The sequence below is a fragment of the Megalopta genalis genome, chromosome 3, assembly GCF_051020955.1.
Source record: "Megalopta genalis isolate 19385.01 chromosome 3, iyMegGena1_principal, whole genome shotgun sequence".
In the NCBI taxonomy this organism is placed as follows: Eukaryota; Metazoa; Arthropoda; class Insecta; order Hymenoptera; family Halictidae; genus Megalopta; species Megalopta genalis.
Window position 1 is genome coordinate 7,462,317 of NC_135015.1, and position 17,402 is coordinate 7,479,718.

The 17,402-nt window shown below is 40.6% G+C and overlaps 1 protein-coding gene across 2 annotated transcripts in view; it reads left to right on the forward strand.

The window, feature by feature from the left end:
• The window catches only part of LOC143259024 (bicaudal D-related protein homolog), a 49,050-nt gene extending 32,180 nt beyond the window's left edge, over window positions 1–16,870 (forward strand). Inside the window, exons 2-5 of one of the 2 annotated variants that reach the window (XM_076519766.1) lie at window positions 6,676–7,008; window positions 10,817–11,007; window positions 13,319–13,625; window positions 14,872–16,870. In XM_076519766.1, the coding sequence (XP_076375881.1) occupies window positions 6,676–7,008; window positions 10,817–11,007; window positions 13,319–13,625; window positions 14,872–15,492 (1,452 nt within the window). In that variant the 3' untranslated portion in view covers window positions 15,493–16,870. The remainder of the gene's footprint in view (window positions 1–6,675; window positions 7,009–10,816; window positions 11,008–13,318; window positions 13,626–14,871) is intronic. The other variant, XM_076519767.1, reaches the window with a different exon arrangement.
• The last annotated feature ends 532 nt before the right edge of the window (window positions 16,871–17,402 follow it).

Below are 17,402 nucleotides of genomic sequence, written 5' to 3' on the forward strand. Positions count from 1 at the left end.
AACGTTGATGACTGGAATTCCTCTATAAATAGCGTTCACCACTGTGATTCCCGAACCAGTCGGCAAGTATACCTATATATTTACCATCTATTCTTATGTTACCAGTTCAAATGTCGTTTCTTTTCTTATCATTCCGACGCTTTAAACCGCGACCTCTCCCACATCCCGGCGATCGCTTGGATCGTCTAATGGTGCCATTTCGTCATCCGTGTAACGTTAACGACGACATTGATATCTACGTAGAAAGATCGGCGAGAACTGATCGAGGATCGAGCCTCGGACAGGATTCGTGACTCACCGGTAACGAGGACCTTGTCGCGCCGGCCATTTTTCAAGTAATACTAGATAGACGTTTGCAATTATCCTCATCGATTGGCCAGGTCGATGTATGGGTTGCTTGCAATCGAACGCTTGGATTAACCGGCAGTAACAGATGCTTGGCTTTGCTGAGAGGATGAGTGCTTGTAATAGCCACGTATCTGTGATTCATCCCCCGCGATATTAATAACGACAGATAGCGATACAGGCTCGAGTCGGTGTAGACAGCGCCCTTATCGAAACCCGACATTGTTCGCGGCTCTGGATATCATATTATGATGTTTTCCCATTAAAGCTCTTAGCTGGACTTTCGTAATCCCTTCAAGGAAACAGCATGATAAGGATTACGTTTTTTGCCACGCGCTGCATTTCTGCTTGACGATTTCAACTCGATTTCAACGTCGAGTGATACTATTAACGACTAAATTGCAATACACTTTGTTTTAAACAAATAGAAAAGCGATTGTTTTTAAAGTCCAATTCAAGCGCTTTACACTACACTCCGCGACAAAAGTATATGCCACTTTGAAATTAACGTAATTTTTATTTAGTTAACATTACAAACCAAGGTTTTGTTTTTTATACGAACATTTTTATTCCTGACAATTTAGAAACGTAGTCGAATTAAAAAGAAATGTATTCAAAATGAATAGAGCCATCGTTAAATGTGCTATCATTTTGTCCCTCTATATTTCCATAAAAATTCTTTTTTCTAAAAAAGAAACATGGTTTCGACTGACAAAATTCAATTCTATTGCATTTGTGTGTGTTCATAGCGTTATTTTGCAAGTTTGCATAAAAACAAAACCTTGTTTATAATGTTAAGTAGGGACTACGTTAATCTTAAAAAATGCTATCTTTTTGTAGCGGAGTGTACTGTGTAATTTACAGAATTTAATTTGCAAACTAAATAATAATTATTGTTGTGACACAAAGTATTAACCAATTAAGATTACAACCGCTTGATAGGTGATGTTACGTTCTTGGAATAAACGAACACTTGAAGTGGTAAATGAGAAGCGTATTTTACGTTCATTAAATTCTATATCTAAAGGGACAATAAATAATTGACTTTTTGGATTGTCTGAAGTGTAACGTTATTAATTGTTGTACTAGTTCCATGACTCGATGCGTACACGAGATCTGTGTGCTCTGATAGGAAACGTGTTAATGAGGGAAGATAGATAATAAGGAAGATAGCGTTCAATGAAATTACACAAATGTGATTTTAGAAACTCGGATAGAAGCTCAAGGCTCTCCTCCGAGCATGGTTGAGGAACATTTGTTCGGCGAAAAATTGAATCGCTTAATGAGAACATGTATATCTTTCCGTAATGAGATTCCCGAGTGCTACGTGCAATTACGTTCTCTTGAAAAGTGGAACCGCGGAGTATGAGTTTATCCCACTGTGCACACTTGCACGTTGGTTTGTTTGTTACATAAAAAAGAAAAGCGATCCGTGTTGCACACGATTGTTGTGGTCAAGAAAGAGAAGTCTTATTAGGTTGTTTTTCTGTCTAGTTCTTAGACTTTAGTAATTATTACACTTTCTACGTTCTGAATCAACGCCAGGACGAACGAATTCACGAGAAGCTTTATAAATAATAGAACGATTATCCTTATCGCCTAATCGAATTGAACATAGTCTGAATGATTGCAGTCTTGAGCACTTTTGTCTGGCTATTTTCAGTCAGCCATATTATACTACTAGACAACAACAGATACTAACATGTTTATACTCATATACTTACATTAATATATATTAATTTATTACTATTATTACAGTTATAACTTCTTTCACACGTTCTTTATATAAAACACAATATCTCTTTTCTTTTCCACCCAATGTTTTAGCAATTGTGTATCTAACATTATCCATTCACTAGGATGATCTTCGAATGGGTGTTCTAAAATGGATAAATTGCGATTTGTGGCTAATGATTGTCTTACTTTTATACTTTAAGTATCACAAAACATGCAGGTTGCAAAAAGAACTCTACTAAAATGTATACTAGTAAGAAAAATATTTTTTAAATCGTCAGACAAATTTGACAAAACATAGAGTCAAGATGTAAAATCTGCTACTCCTCGTGAGTGATGACAGAACAACAAATTGTATAGAAAAGCGTTGAAACGCTATCGCAGAGTGGAATTCGAAGTGCAGTTAAAAATCCCCGAACACACGCAAATAATCCAAAAAACAGTAGTTTCCGACAGTTCTAATGCAAATTGCTGGGATCAATAGAGCATAGCGTACGCGTCGCTCGAACGATTCTTTCCGGTCGAAACGCATAATGTCCATCCATTAGGGGCAAGACTCATTTGAGCAGGATGTAGAATGGATCCAAACTAAGCGCGCCAACAGAAAAGGCAACGGTCACCGTTTCCTGGAGCAGTTTAGCGTGGGAGTATTATGCTGGCAGCGTCATCGGCGGTAAAACCACTACAATCGGAGCAACAGTCGGGCCGGAGAACGGGATGGAGACCTGTGATTCACGGATCACTGGTGGTGGTTACCTTATGGAAAAGCGTGCACCTTTTCTCTCACATGAATTACACAAGTCGCCGGTTTTTTTGCCGCGCTATGTCTACAATCCTCTGTGTACCTTTCTCCGTATCTTTCTCTTGCGCCGTTCACCTTTTCCAGCGTGTTTCCCGTTTTACGATCCTATATGCGGTGACCCGCGCTAATATCCGGGCCATTTTTTAAAACGGAACGACATTTTTCAAATTGTAATTTTTTTGAGATGATTTGGTTTATTGTACGACTGAAATACTTCGTTTTTAATTTTGCTATTATTTTGCTATAAAGCTTTCTTCAAGTGTAACTCTGTTTCAAAAGACAGTTCCACAACATTCATCATAATTTTTTATCCACCATAATTTTTTATAACTATAGTGACTCGCATTAATATTCGAACAGCTTTTAAAACGGAACAACATTCTGAAAATCGTACGAAATGACTTGAAGTTTTTTCAAATGTTAGACTTGTACATTGTTTGCTAAACAATGAGGGAACAACTTTTTGATGTATTTTTAATTTTTTTGTCTGCGATCAGAAAAAATCTAAACAATGTGTTTCGCATTTCGAAAAGATTCAAGTTATATTTGGTCCAAGTTTCGAAAAGTTATTTCCTTTTATAGGATGTTCGATCACTGTATCTGAGCCACTGTATTTGTCTGAAAGACTTTTATCGATATCCAAAAATAGAGATTACATTTGACAGGTATTGCCTGATCACACGTAATGAAAAACACTTTATTTTAATATCAGCTTGTTCAAAGCTGATCAAACTCACTGATGGGACAGGCGTTTTTTAAATAATGGATAATGTATGATGTGCTCGATGATGAACGACGATAATGATCGTGTCTTATTCAATGCGCTTTACGCGCAGGTTGGCCTTCGATTGTTCCACGAATCGTCTTATTGTTTAACGTCGAGGAGCTTTGAACGGGAAAAGTCAGTATGAGTCATTTATCTGTTTTTAAAGAATTTAGAAGATCGAAGAGTTTGATCCAAGGCTTAGACGGCATGAAAGTAAAATTTAAATGATAGATGCACTTTTGTCAAAGTAAAAAGAAGGCCCTTTGTCTTCAATTTAAGTTTAATTTCGGAAATTTGTTACACAATAGTTTAGATGTAATTAGCTCTTCAGATAATCTGAAGATCTAAGTCAGCCCATTTTGCTGTTCGAGGAAGAATAAGTCTTCCTCGTCTATGTTTCCAAAATTGGTTAGCTTCCAGACTTATTTGATCCTTGTGCGAACGATTGTAATATTTGTTGGATTTACGGTAATTCCATGTTGGAATTCATTGGCCACTAGTGAACTTTGGGGGATCAGCGAACTATAAACCTTTGGTTTCGCCGGCGATCGGTCGATGAGTAACCATGGGAGACCAAGGCCATATTACCTTCTAGCTCGATAAACTCAACCGACATCAAACAACGCGATTGTTTGTTGTGTGTGCAGGTCCGCATTAAAGTCGCGTGTTCATCTGTATATGTATTCAGATTGATATTACAAAATCGAATGCATTGACTATGCAATTGATTGTGGACTTAGCTCTAGAATTCCCGGAGTCTCAGCCGTGTTGTGAAAATATAGAGAACACGACACCTCGTTTACATATTCTTTCCGAGAAGATGGTATTTTCAAGAAGCTCGAGTATTTTGCATTTTATCGACTAGGATAACAAACCTTGTGAAGAATTTGATTATACATTATTTATTTCGATTATATTTGATTTGCATTTAATTTATATCTAGATTACATTTTACTTATATTTAATATATATATATAGTACACTCATATCGTTACCGAACATTCTAAAACAGTCATTTTTTTATTATAAATACTTTTGTTTGACAACTTAATCGTCGCTGCGAATGATGCGTTGTTCCTTTCTGATTAGATAGAAGCAATGCTTCATTCGCCTGTTTGTTATTCGCTATCTTTAAAAGAAGCAAGGTTATAGTTATGGCAAATTTACTTAGTGATATGAAGTATGCAATTTTTTAATATTCTTTACAGAAAAGAGATACTTGAGCAGTCAATTTTGAAGAACTTTTACTGTTACATGATCCAAAAATCGTCGATTTTTATGTTTCACGTGAAGAGTATTCAATTAACGAGATCTGGCGTCTTGATTCCTAAGAATGATAACAATATCGCGACATATTGCAAATGGAATCTCATATCTAATCGTTATCTAACAGTTGCAGTGCTTCTCTCGAAAAAAATGATAGGTATCTTATCTATTCTATATCTAACCCACTATAATATACGATACAAAAAGCGACGTTTTAATCGTGTAAATATTGTTGAAACTATTCCGCCCAATTCCTTTCTCTTCCTCGATTAATTAAAACGAAGTCGTAGAACGTCGGAATCCTGTAAACAGTCCGCCATAATTTAATCTTGCGCTCGACCTAACTGCTGCATCTATTCGGTAACATTGCAGTCTAATTAAAATTAATTAAGGCGATACGGCGGTTTGCATCTGCATATTCACATTATTCGCCGTCTTTCTTCGGCGCAAGGAATTTATTATAAAAATCGTTTACGTAAAATCGCCGGTGAATAGTTGAAACGCAGGAAAGTAGAACAGACAGAAAAGAATTCCGGTGACCTGGAATAAAACCGGGGTTCCGGCCCGAAAAAGCCAATTTCCACTTCGTTCTCGTTCCCCGCAGTCAGAGGCAAGATTTGTGTACTTGGCCGCGGCCCAAGCGATCCAACCTCGGGGCTATGATGAAAGTTCGGCTTTTGTTTCGATACTGCACCGTTACGAAATCGACAAATCGTTGTCCTTTCACCGATTTACCTGTGCCCCGACCGACACGACGCGCCGGTCAGCAGTACATGTATCGTCGACAACGGGGAGACACGTCGCGCGTGACTCACCTGGATCTCTTTAAAATTCGTGGGATGACGTGCCCGGAGAAACGGACCTTCAGCGTCGAGGAGGGGAACGAGAACCACGGAATCGTGTTTCTCACAAATTTTCGATTTACATTCCGCCCGCGAACGTTAGGCTTCCTAGATCGGACAAAGCTTCGAGGCCGAATGTAGTCAAGCGGTTCATTCTGCTAGTGATTTTACGAACGGCGTCGTGGTTCGACGGCGATTAGCTCCGCTTATCGGCCGGCATTCTTTTTCATTGAATCGTTCAGCTATGTCAAGCTCTCCGTGCTCGCTGGTTCGTATCTTTAATTGAGCAAGTAACGCAGCAACGCCGGTCGGATTTCATCAGTCGAGATTTGCAATTACCAGCGTATCTTTTTTATTCTATCGATGAGATCATTTCCAAAAGATCGACGTGTACGAAAGAGCCGGTCTGCATTAGCTACACCTTGTTCTCCTCGAGAAACTTTCCATGAATCATTCCGCATGCATTCGGTAAGCTGTGTTGTAACCGAAGGCGGAAATTCTTGGAATAATATGAAATTACTTTGGCTTCAGGAGCTATAAATTATTTCTGTTATGGAGAATTTAACGAGGAAAGAATGGGCTTAAAATGCGCGGTTTCATATGGGGTAACTTTTGTATAACTTCTGACTGTAATACGTGGATGACGCAATCAACATTCTTCTTATCGTTCGAATTCAATTTCGTAGGACATTTCGTAGCTCTCGAATGGAGAACATTATTATTTTGTCGCATGAAAGCATCCCTTATCAGATTCTCCATTAGCAGCTTGCTCGAGAGAAGCAGTTTAAGTTTCACGCTGATATCATAGTTAGGCGTTCCCAAAAGGTTAAAGGCATCGGGTACGCGCGTGTTGCCAAGCGCCAAAGTGGCTTCCATCGATTCTTTAATCACTTTAACATTCTTTATGTTCGTTTCCACAGAGTCTAGAACAAGAGAGGCATCTGCTCCGCAGAAGGCTCGAGGAAGTCAAGGGCGAGAGCGAAGCCAGAGTGTTGGAGCTACAAGCCGACGTGGAGACGCTCAGGAGTCAGCTGGAAGAGCAGAATGAACGCGCTAGGCGAGCAGAACGAGATCAGGCGACTTTGGTCACCGAGCTCACAGCTCAGAACACGAGGCTCGCCGATCAGCTGAGAGAAGCTGCCAAACAGGAAGAGCAGCTACTCATCGAGGTCAAGGTGCTCAGGGAAAAGTGTGCCCTCAGAAGTACCACGCTCCAGGATCACGTCAGCAGCTTGGAGGTTCTCAGGGACGAGGTAAATTAATACGAGTTACCGTCTACTCATTATGTTGCTCACACTTTTCGCAAAACCCGGCCTCGTGCTGTAGATCGTGTCGCCGATTGCCCGATACCTAAATATTTTTGTCCGATGAACGAACGAAGTGTCATTGGTGATGTCTGAGAGAATTGTGAATCACTATCTCGATCCTACTAGATATACAGTAACTCGAAATAATATTCGGACACTTTTTCAAACAGAATAACGTTCTTAAAAGTGGACGAAATACTTTTTTGCGATGTTGGAGGAACTCTGAAATGATCATATCTTGGCTTATTTGAACACATTCTCGAGATATTCTCTTTATCTCTACCATGTCAACATCAGCAAATATGTCTCTGAAACACAGATTTCCATAAAAGATGAGTGTATAAAAACTGCGTAAAAAGCTTGGTGAATTGCATTGTCAGTTTAACTGACTTCCACTTTAGATAATTACGTGACTCTGTTGCTGCTAGTTGGCGAGTGGAAGCGAATAAAGCGACACATATTTAAGTAGCAACGACGAGTATTAGGTAAAAATGTTGCAAGACTATTTACATACGACAGAACGTCATATTGCACTCAAAGGGAATCCTTCTGAAAGTAAATATAATTAACTCGGTTCAACATCGTGCGCCAAATGATTTGTTATTCTATTTGGGTAAAGCATTTGAAATAAAAAATTATTTTTAAATATTAGGTCTACCGGAAAATTCTGTCCGTTTTTGAATTGAAATATAACACAATTTTCATACATTTAATAGTATTTATTGTAGAATATACTTTCCATCGTTACTTATGACTTCTTGCCAGCGTGATGGCAACTTGTAAATGCCATTTTTAAAAAATGATTTATTTTTAGAGTCGAAGAACTCAACTAGTGCTTGGTTGACATCGGCTTCAGTTTTGAATTTTTTTCCTGTAAAAAGTTTTGCAAAGAGAGAAACAAGTGATAATCGGAGGGTGTTAGGTCTGGGGAGTATGATGGATGCGACAGAATTTCCCAGCCTAGCTCTGCGATTTTCTGACGAATCGCCAAAGCAGCATGTGATCTGGCATTATCATCGGTAGCCATGTTTTCACGATCGCGTCTCACTTAATAATGACATGAGACATCTTTGTTTCAGTTTATTTAGGAGAGTACATGTGTGTAAATGCAATGATAAAGAGAGATAGTCATATATGTCTCAAATCAACATGTGCATATGGATTGAAACTTGAAGTGACGCTATCGGACAGAACTTTCCAGTAGACCTAATAATTCACGTTAAATCCAAGATTTTGTTGAAAACTCTTATGAAGTAACTCTAAATAATGTAATAACGTAATAAAGTAATGACGTAACTGCTCAATGCATCAGATATTTTTCGTTTCTCAAATATTTGATCGTTTCTCAATTATTGATCCTAAATGTGTTGAACATAATGAAATGACATAAATGAGAACCACCAGCTTAAACTGTGAGTCGATTGTTACTCGGTGCAAGTCGCGTTTCAAATACTTCTAGTTCCACAAGTATTCGAAATACTCTCATGCATCTTATTGCATAATTATCATGATGAATCGCAAAGAATTTGTATTTACAGTATTGACCCCGTTCCTCCCTGTCCGATGGTAGATTAGTCTACAAATTATTCTGGGAATCGCATGTACCGTTGCACCGCGGACATCGTTGGGAATGGTTGAATATTTATGATCTCGCGTATAGGTATCGAATGATCCCGCGTTTAATGAAGACACGGGGGAAACGCAGCTGTGAGAAGTTTTCGGGTGAAGTAAAACGGAATCGTGACCCTCGGCGATCGACTTAAACCCGACGTCCTTCGGCGTCCGCGCCCTTTGTTCTCTCCTTACAAGAGGCGACATGGTCTCGAGTTTCAGGAAATGCTCTTTACGCATGAATTCAGTTCGCGAATGTACGTTACGCTGTCTGCTCGTTACGTCGATGTTATTGATTTTGCCGCGGGACGCTGAAAGTGCTAAAGGTTGTCGTATCGTTTTTAAGGAACTGCAAGACCGTTCGTAAACAGATTCATTGCACAATGAGACAATCGAGAAAGACAATATGTTTACCTGTAACTATAGAATCATCTCTTTATGGTTTCGAAGGGAAAGGAGAAAACGGAGAAACGAAGGCAAATATATTTAGGCACGTTTTAAAACGGAATAATTTTTTGCAAATTGGACCAAAGCGACCACATTTTGTTGAGGATGTCAGAAGGGGGCTAGAACTGCTGAACAAAATTTTTAGCAAGCATATAAGTTCCCGAGACCCAAAAAATGCATTAGTCAGATAGAAACGTTGGAAAACTTGATTTTCTAATTTCTTCCGTCGTTCCACCCAATTGCAACGTTTGCAACCAATTTGTTTATAAATCAAAACGTTTGTTCCGATTTTAGAAAAGTTATGCCGTTTTAAAAGGAGTTCACATATTTGTCCACAACTGTATACTCTAGATCTACATTTCACGGTGTCAGGCTAGCGTAACCGAAGGTCATCTCGCGGATTTAGAATAAAAGATATCCACTTATACCAAAGTAATACTTTTGTTCTATTCTTGGGTATCAAACTTTGAAATCGTTTGCCTTCTTTATCAATACTCTTCTTACGTGTCCCGCTATGGAGTATAGACGAGGTCGCTCCTACTTGTTTCAATAATACGCGCAATTTGTTAATTTCATTTACGTATGACTTGCTAATTTCTCAGTTAATATCATCCTGATTCTTACACTGGTCATGGGATAGTGAACGTGGTAACTGTCTTTCACACCCATCAACAGAGTTCGAGTAATTAACGGTTTTTCTAACGGATACAATCCGTTGATGTAACGCTCGTCGTCATTAGCAGCCTGCGGATCATTATTGCGTTGGCAGTTGATGGAATCCTTCAGAAAATAGTAAAACTGAAAAGCTGATTGAATCTCGTACAGTCGTTACGGATCTGTTACGTGCAAACGTTATTATCGCAGGAAATGAAATTGTACCTAATTTAGGTACAATTTATATAAATAACTACAACCTATTTTATTTCGAGCATTTTAAGCTTCGATATCTAACTATAGATTGTAGCAAACAAATTTTGTGTCAACTGTGCGGTAACGCCATCGTCCACAAGATGGTAGGCCGTCCATTAAAATAGAGAACATTCGGTTCGAAGGTGTATCGCAAAGTTATTTACTAGAAATTAGGAAGTTTAAATTTATCATAGTGCATGGTAATTTAACTCTGTCGTATTCTAAACATCCAAGTAAAATTCAGTTTGTTCGAATGTATTATACGATAAAAATGAATTTTTAGAACTACAGTAAATCCCCCCTAATCGACGCTCAACTTGTACACAAAAATGGACAATTTGGGAAGAGGAGATAGGACATTTTATAGTTACCGATTGTGAACGACTATAAAAACGAGCCGCAAGGCTGGAATAATCGTACCTCCTCTTCCCAAATTATCCATTTTTGTTTCCAAGCTGAGCGTCAATTAAGAAGTTCAATTACAGAAGCGTCAATTACTGTAGTCGCAAATTAGTGTCCCACATATGCGATCCCACTTAACGCGTTAAGTGCCCAAACTCGAGTCGCCTTGGAAAACGTGACCAGCGTCGTGCGGCCTTACAACCGCGGAATCATCGACGCGTTTCCTCCACCAGCATGCAAAATCTCTAGTACGTGCCGTCGAGAGGGTGATCGCCGAACACGTGTTCACGCACGAGGCCGCGCGCTATAGCGTAAACAGTGATTCGTAAGCGGATTGTTAGAGGCCAACAAAGTCGAGTCGAATAAAACGGGGAGTCTGTTAAAGTCGGGCTTGCCGGCGTTCCAGGTGCAGCTAGTGTCCGCTCAGAGAACAGAATTAGAGAGGAGGTCCTTGGAGCTGCGAGAGGAGAGGGCGAGGGCGATGGCGGCCCTCGAAGAAGCCGAGGAGAGAGCAGCGGCCTTGGAGCGGCTCGGCCACGAGGCGGAGCACCGGGCGAAGCTCGCCGAACGAGAGAGGTGAGTTCTCTCGATTCGATGCCAGCTTCTTAATATTCTCAGATAACGTGCCAATGATCTGCGATTGTTGTTTCTGCAACACCAGTCGCAGATCCGGCTCGATCCTATACGAGCAATCAACGCAAAATTAGCTATTACATCAACCCCCAAACTCTAATGTAGAAGTTTCCTTGCTTATCACTAGACTGCCGGATTTTTATGCAAAATAAAAGTTGTCTAAGTTAATTGTAACGGTAAACTCTTTTAATAATTGTAATAAGTTGAAAATAATGTGACAGTATCCCTAAATGATTCCAGTGCCTTTATAGTTTTATATATTTGACTTATTCATTTTTGTTTTAAATACATTAAATCCGCAGTATAGTTATCAGTAGTAACGAAATGTTGAGAGTATACGTCGTTTTTTTGTTGTACAATATTTTTAGAATCTATTATTCTTGTACAGATTATTTCGTTTGAAAAATGTGTTGAAAATGAATGTTTGGAATGCGAAGAACTATTGTGGAGAAACAAAGTAATGAAAATCTATTTTTTCTGTGTTACGTTGAACATATATAGAACAGAATAAGCACACATTTATTTCATTTTATGAAATTCTCGACAAGTCTAGTCAATATTAATTAGCAGCAATAGCTAGTGTTATATACGCCCTTTCTGTAATTTGAAGAATGATACATTATGTCCAATAATTAAACAGTAGTTTGTTGACTGCAAACGCAGTATTGCTAAGAAAAATGATTATTTTTGTTTCGGAAAAGTAACGTGAACTCTTTTACCAGACTTCTATTCAAATATAGTTTCTGATGGCTTCGTTCGAAGGGCTGCTTCAATCCATTCGAATCATCGGTTATCAAACTCTCTAAAGATAGTTTCGGACCTACTTCTTCGAAGTGCTTCCCATCAGACTCTTATTATATAAATAGCTGACAAGTTTCGATGGCTATCGGAAACTTAGATGTTTGATGAAGCCTTTGAAGATTTAGATCAAAGAAGATCCGGAAAATGCGTCGCCTGAGGGCTGACGAATATAGTTTGATAAAAGTGATATTGCCTTAATTACTCAAACTACTTCCGTTACTTAAATTAATTGTAGATAGAGTGTGTGTGAATTATAGATTGTATCAAATATTTTTCACACTTGAGAGCTACTGTGAGAATGGTTTCCAATCATTCTTATTCAATTGTTCACAAGGAAAGTCTTCTACAAAGTAGATTCGATACATATTTAGACAATCGATTTATTACTATACATGTGCATTAGATTATTCAGAAGATACGTTTTAAATATTTTACACAAATTCAATGAAAGGAACTCAATGAAATGTGAAACGAACTTTCCGAATAACCCAATTAATTGTTTTCAAATAAACTGTATATTAGGTTGGTCGGAAAGTTCGTTTCACATTTCACAGAATTCGTTCCATCGAATTCTTATAGAAACATTTGAAACGAACTTTCCGAACAATCTACTATGTGTCACGGATTAATGACTCCAGTAGATCGACGCCATTGTAATAAATTCCAAGCAGTTTTTATTGTATCGACCGTTTGACATTTGTACGATTGACAAATGCACAAGCATTCTCAGGGGTGTTAAGAGGTTGAAGTGTGAACGCGTTAGCCGCCACGCGTGCTTTAATTTTCGCGATCTCGTACAACAATCGCTAAGCATTCTCTTTGACGCAGTTGCCGATCTCGACACCTACGCACTAGTTCGGAAAGTCGATCTAGCGCAAGGCGATCAGGCCGAACAGGGATACGGAATAGGATTCGAGTCACCTGGCATTCAACCACGATCAGCTTCTCCCATGGCTCAGTAATCTCTGATCGTCTGTTTGCTCGAGTCCGCCGAGAATTATCGCGTTCTAAATTCGGTAGCCAAGATCGTTATTTGACCTGTTGCGCCCACATCCATTGTTTGTCCACCGAGCGATGCCAGTCGTTGCCCAATATCGGTTAGATTAACGACGCCATTGTTACCGTATCTTTGCAGTAGCATCGAGTTTAGGCTCCATATCAGAATGCTTGAAAATCATCACTTATTTCCCATTTATTGAGCTCATAATCGTCAAAGGAACATGATCCTACAAGTAGATTACGAATTAAAATGCATTCATGGAATGTAAAAGAATGTATAAAACACGAAGAATTTTATAAATTATGCACTTTATCAAATACGAAGAATCTTTGAATAGATGATAAACGTCTTCCCTTATTTCTAACAAAATAATTTATAGGAGTAATTTGCATAAAAGATAACGCTGGTGCAAGCAACCAAGACTAGTTACAATAATGACGATTCGGTTTGCAGAGACGAGCTGGCCGCAACGTTAGCGGTCATCGAGGCGGAAAGGAGAGGACGATCGGACTCCATACAGAAGCCGCCGAGGTCTTTGCAGGCTGAAATGGAGTGCGAGGAGAGCGGATGTTCGCTGGGGGAGCAGGAGGACCTTCGTGCCGAAGTGGCGAGGGCGGCGAAACGGTTGAAGGAGCTCTGCGTTCACCTGAGGCGGGGGGAGGACGACTCCGGCTTGCAGAGCGACTGCGACGAGTCCATGCTCGTGATCAACACCGCAGAAGAGGTGACCACCAACGGTCAGGAGACTCTATCCAGCTCGGTAAGAGAGTAGTAAACTCGCCCCCTTTGTCCGACTTCCGGTTTCCGGCTTCGAAGCACCGAGGCCCTTGATCGCCCACGAAAAACTCGACGAACGTGCTCGGGCCGTTGATCAGGCAGATCGTAGATAGCGAATCGAGCGTAACGTTGCGGACGATCGTCTGCGGCTTTGCCGGCGCATTTGCGATGCCATCACGTGGTTGGAGTGTTGATACGATTGTTAGGTGCGGATATCACCGCGAACGTTTCGAGCACATGTCAATTAACACGTTGACTGCCGCGTCACCCGTATTCGGGTGACAGCAAAAGTTCTCATCAGGCCACGTCACCCGTAATTCGGATGACGCTGATTTGACTACTTACAAAGGATTTCCGAAAATATTTCGACAAATATTCTACAGGAGGTAATGAAACTATTGAATTCTTATAAAAATGGTTTATTAAAAAAATTATTCGCAGTGTATAACATTAAAACATTCTCTGCAAAGTTGAGGTTGATCGGGACAGCTTGGACAAAAAGTTGTTTGTTTTTTCAGATATGCTCGTGCCTCTGATCGGTCCATTTCGTATCTTTTATTTGACCTGTAGCTTCCTCAGTATCATCAACATTTCTTTCTTCTTCCATGACCAATTCTCATAAAATCTCGTCAATAGTATCTTCATAACATTCATTATATTTATCAGTATCCAAATCAGAATCTGACGTGTAATTTTATTTATGCTTCTCCTTCCGGGCAATCCGATCTCTTTTCATTATTGAAAAAAAATAAGGGCAGAGATTTTAAGTTATACCATTCGGAACTCGGCAAAGATTCCAACTGTTCATGCAGGAACAGAAACAGATATGAATTAACAGCGCACGCTTCCTATAGCGGCACGGGTGGCCTGTAGGAGATTTTGTTGTAAATACGCGTGGCAGTCAACGTGTTAAATTAGATAAACCTGGCGTTCGTTTTGTTCAATGCAAAGGAAAGTGTTCAATGCATTGATTGTTATATTGGAAATCCTCCATTTGACGCTTTTTGCTTTAACATTGAACCTACCGTGCCGATCATTTTGATCGGTTTCACATTTTTCATTTTGAAACTTCTCAACTCAAGCATTCATTGTAATAAAAATGGTGAAATCTCTAAATAGATTGTTGTCATTCTTGTAAAATAACATACGTCGATCACTTCTAGTGTCGGCAGGTTTAGCGTTAAGAATCGATTTCATATAGCCTTCAATTTCTCTGCTCTTTCTTTCAGTCGAACTGTCCCGGCGCCCTGCTGGACATCGTAGAAGAGGTGTACAACCTAGCACTGTCCGGAAGAGGTGCGCCAGGTGAGCTGGGTCTGGCCGTCGAGCTGCACAGGGTACGAGAGGAGCTGGAGCACACGAAGGACCAGTTGAAGCAGTCGCAAGATGAACTCAAGCGACGCGGAGAGGCTCTGTTGGACACGACCAGCAAGTTGAGCGTATCGGAAGCGGAGTTGCGCGGAGTGAAGGAGGAACGTGATAGGGCTAGGGGTGACATGGAACACTCTCAGTTGACGAAGGACGAAGTCCTAGCGCAGGCCTACAGTGTCAGGGATCAAGCGGTGGCGAGGAAGAACAGGGCGGAAGTGGAGCTGGCGAAAACGAGAATAGACGTTCTGCAGGCCAACAGCCAGCTGATGGAGGCTATTCAGCAGAAGATCGAGCTTAGCCAGCAGCTGGAGCAGTGGCAGATGGACGTGCAGTCTCTCCTGGACGAGCATGTCCGTAGCAAAATGATGCCGGTCGCGAACGCCGTCACCGCTGGAAATGGTGAGAACGCGGACCTCGTTGCGCCGGCGAGGAAGAAGAGGAGCACGGGCTCGTCGAAGAAGATGTTCGGTTTCTTTTGACGAAAGTGAACCCTCGCGGGACGCGAAAGTCAAGGATGCCGATGCACACGATGAAACATGAAGACTGGCGCTCGAAGGGAGGTTCTTTCTAGCGTTGCAGGGAGTATCTGGGACCATTCGACCGCTCATCGCTCGATTCCGAGGCAGACTGTCGATTCGAATCTACGGTGAACGAGAGCCGCGAAGAAACGCCACTTTCTATGGACAATTTCTAGAACATAGTCATCGGGAACAGTTCGTTTGTTTCATCTTTTTACACGCGCATACCTTTAAGCGACGACGAACGAAGGCGGACTTTTATCTTCCTGCGCAAGAGTTTCGCCGCGGCTAGCGCGTAGGCTATTTTCGATTAAGGATCTTCGCGTTTTCACCGATGGAGGAAGGATTCGCGCGGTATGCGCTGTTGCAACACGGTGACGAATCTGAAACAACGAGCGGGGTTCCTTCCTTATAGCGCGAACTGCTCATCGAGGAAAGAAAGTGACAGTAACTTGGCCAGCGCGAGCCAGTTAGACGATCGCCTACAGTGAAGCGTGAACGCGTTTCATTTCCGTTTGCGAGGATTGTTTCGAGAGCGCGTGGTCACTTCGGTTACCGCGGCACGGTTCGTTACCGCGGCTAGAGCGATCTCTAATGGCGTGTTCTCGCAAGGATCTGTTACGGCTCGCGGATTCGATCTTATTATTACTCCGGGAGTAGAAGCGAGAGAGACCAAACGACTTCCTAGTTCTTCTTTCGTCGGGCCAGACTCGCTCGGAGCGGCCTAAAGAAAGTCGATACGTCGGCTGCCTGTAAAGAAGCGATTCTCAAAGACTCTCGCCGTGTCGGGAGCGGAATTCCTTTATCGTTGATTGTGATATATTTTATCGCTGTTACGATACACTTCGGGATTGTTCATCGAAGAATTAATCGTATCGAATTTTAGCGTTCGTTATCGCGTCGTTTCGTTTTGACAAGATTGACCTACGAAAGTGTTTTTAGATAGAATTATTGACGCTTGCACGCGGATGTGCGACTGCGGCTCACGTGTATGCAGGCTATAAGAAACTGCGAGATCGATCGATCCAGCCGCGACCTTATGCCGTTTTACGCAACGACAGTGCAATAACACTGGAGAATATTTCACGCGAACCGCGCCGGTCGATCGCTACGATGTTCCTCGGCATACAATTTTTATTCGACTTTAAGCTTTAATTAACGAACGGTGTTAAGTAACAACGAAGCGGCTGTATGCGGATCACCAATGTGCGACTCCGTCCTTTGTAAATTAGTAATCGGCAAGCTGCGAATCTCGCCGAAACTGTACGATAGCTGTATGATTCCTGATCTGAGCAATTGTGACAACTTATTTATTTAATAAAAGTCTGTTTTACGGATACGTGATTCTGTTCGACGTTTTGAAGAGACACTTTAGATATCTTTTACAGTTTTACGAGGATTCTTGGACAATGGAAGCTATCTGCAACGTTGGCAAACTGTCAGAAATCTGATCCAACAGATTAGTTTCTACGTCATTATTATGATTACCGTGTTTTATGCATGGTTCGATCAATTTTATTTTATTTTTATTGTTAGTTCTAGTCTGAAATTATTATTTCGTATACATTCAAATGAATTCTTGAGTACATAACAGTTTCAAGTTTTTACTTTAAAAAGAAGTTTTTACTTTACATTGTATGCAATGTTGTACTTTATACTATATCGGTTATGTTTTTTTTTTTATTTAGAACTGTTTTGGCAACAATCCTAGTGGATGGTTTTACTTAACTTCAGCATCATCGTCGACGTTAGTCATCAATATGCATCGGCTGCGGAACTCCTTCCCAACAAAATCCAACGAAGTCGAACGAAGAGCTAATTGTCACAGCAGGTATTTTAAACACTTTTTATATCTTAGCTTTTGTTTCGAA